General features: G+C 53.5%; 1 protein-coding gene across 1 annotated transcript in view; it reads left to right on the top strand.

Moving 5' to 3' along the window:
- Positions 1-248, top strand: part of SRP72 (signal recognition particle 72kDa) — a 17,544-nt gene extending 17,296 nt beyond the window's left edge. Inside the window, exon 20 of the mRNA XM_014945215.1 lies at positions 46-248. Coding sequence (XP_014800701.1) covers positions 46-49 — 4 coding nt within the window. The 3' untranslated portion in view covers positions 50-248. The remainder of the gene's footprint in view (positions 1-45) is intronic.
- The last annotated feature ends 1,268 nt before the right edge of the window (positions 249-1,516 follow it).

Genomic DNA, 1,516 nt, shown 5'->3' with positions numbered 1-1,516 from the left:
GAAGAAACAACAGCAGAAGAAGAAGAAAGGGGCTAAAGGAGGGTGGTAAAAAGCAGGATGTGTAACCTCCCTCCCTCAGTAGGTGATGCTGGTTGCAGAATAAAGGTCGAAAGAAAGTGCTGGTAAAAGACTCTTGGCATCTGGATCTCTGTCCTGCCTGTCAGCGGTCTGGGGGGAGGTGGGCTGGTGTAGGCACCAGGATGTATGTGTCTGCTCACCAAGCTGCCTTCCTCACACTTGCATCCACTGTGACTTAGGGTGTGGGCATCAAACTCAGATGCACGCCATAAGAAGAAATCTGTCCATGTTGCCAAACTTTTAAAAGATGTGGAATAATCAAGAACTTAGTGAATTTGCATTTGATTTATGCTCCTCCTGTGTATGTCAGTTAAGGTCTTCAGCAGATTTGTCAGCCAATGTCTCTGACCATGTGTGATGCGAGCGCTGTCTGGTCTCAACCCAGTTGGTCATTGACCACCAAACAGCACAAGCACCAAGGGTCTTGGGAAAGAACATATGGGCTAGATTATACCAGTAGAAGATAGTCTGAAGGGGAGGACAGGGCTGTTGGGAGAAAGAGTGGCAAAGTGTGTGGCAGCTGACTGAGTGTCCCCTTTTCTGCAAGCCAGGTGCCTTATTCTAGCAGGGCCTGGCAAGACCAGAGTGAGCTAAACCGAAGTGGCTGGTTGTGGTGGTGGGCATGGAAGAGGCGTTGTGCTTCTCAGGTAGAAGCTGGTGGTGAGATGGAGAAGTGTTTGCTCTTTTTACACCCCACAGGTAGCACCCAAGCATCTCTTGAAAATTCTGGCTTGATCTGGACGTGGCAAAACATTTTTCCATACGGTGGGTAGAAATAGCACCTCAGGGAGAGTTGTCAGATGCAAAGGCAGAAGTCTCTGCCAGAATTTAAAGCCAAGGCCTGAAGAGGTGGGGAGCAAGGGAAATATTGCTGTGTCTTAGCACTTCACCACCACCTCGCGCACACTCCAGTGGTCATGGAGTAAAAATCGAAGTAGAATTTAGTCTTTATCACCTTTACTGTACACTGGCACCAGCTGGGAGGGGGTTGAATGTGTGTTGTGCTCTGAGTGAGAAAGAACAGAGCATTGAGAAAACAGCTTTCTGAATGGCTGGCAGAGGCACCTGCTGCCGGGTGAGTGCTGGATAGAAGGGATTGTTCCAAATGTGTGACTTGTCTGGGTGCTGTGCCTCCTCTTGGCCAGCGGCTGGTGACTGCAGGCGAGAGCACTATCCTGCAGCTTCTGGAGGGTGATGTGGAGAGAGGAGATGCTGGAGGAGAATGCAACTCCGTGTTCCCCAGGCGTCTTCTCTGGTTAAACCTGGCTGAAATGCTCGCCGAGACGGGGCAGCCTCAGCCGAGGGCGCAGCGGACGGGGCGGGCGCCGCGCGTCCCGGGCTGCAGGGGGAGCCGTCCCTGCGCGCTCCCGCTGTGTTCCCGCCCGTCCCTGCGCGCCGCCGGGCGCCCAGCGGAGCGGGCCAGCCATGGGCTCCCGCC

Source organism: Calidris pugnax, unplaced genomic scaffold, assembly GCF_001431845.1.
Source record: "Calidris pugnax isolate Ruff unplaced genomic scaffold, ASM143184v1 scaffold15, whole genome shotgun sequence".
NCBI classification, from domain to species: Eukaryota; Metazoa; Chordata; class Aves; order Charadriiformes; family Scolopacidae; genus Calidris; species Calidris pugnax.
The sequence above is the reverse complement of the archived record's forward strand: the minus strand, read 5'-3'. Positions and strand labels throughout refer to the sequence as shown.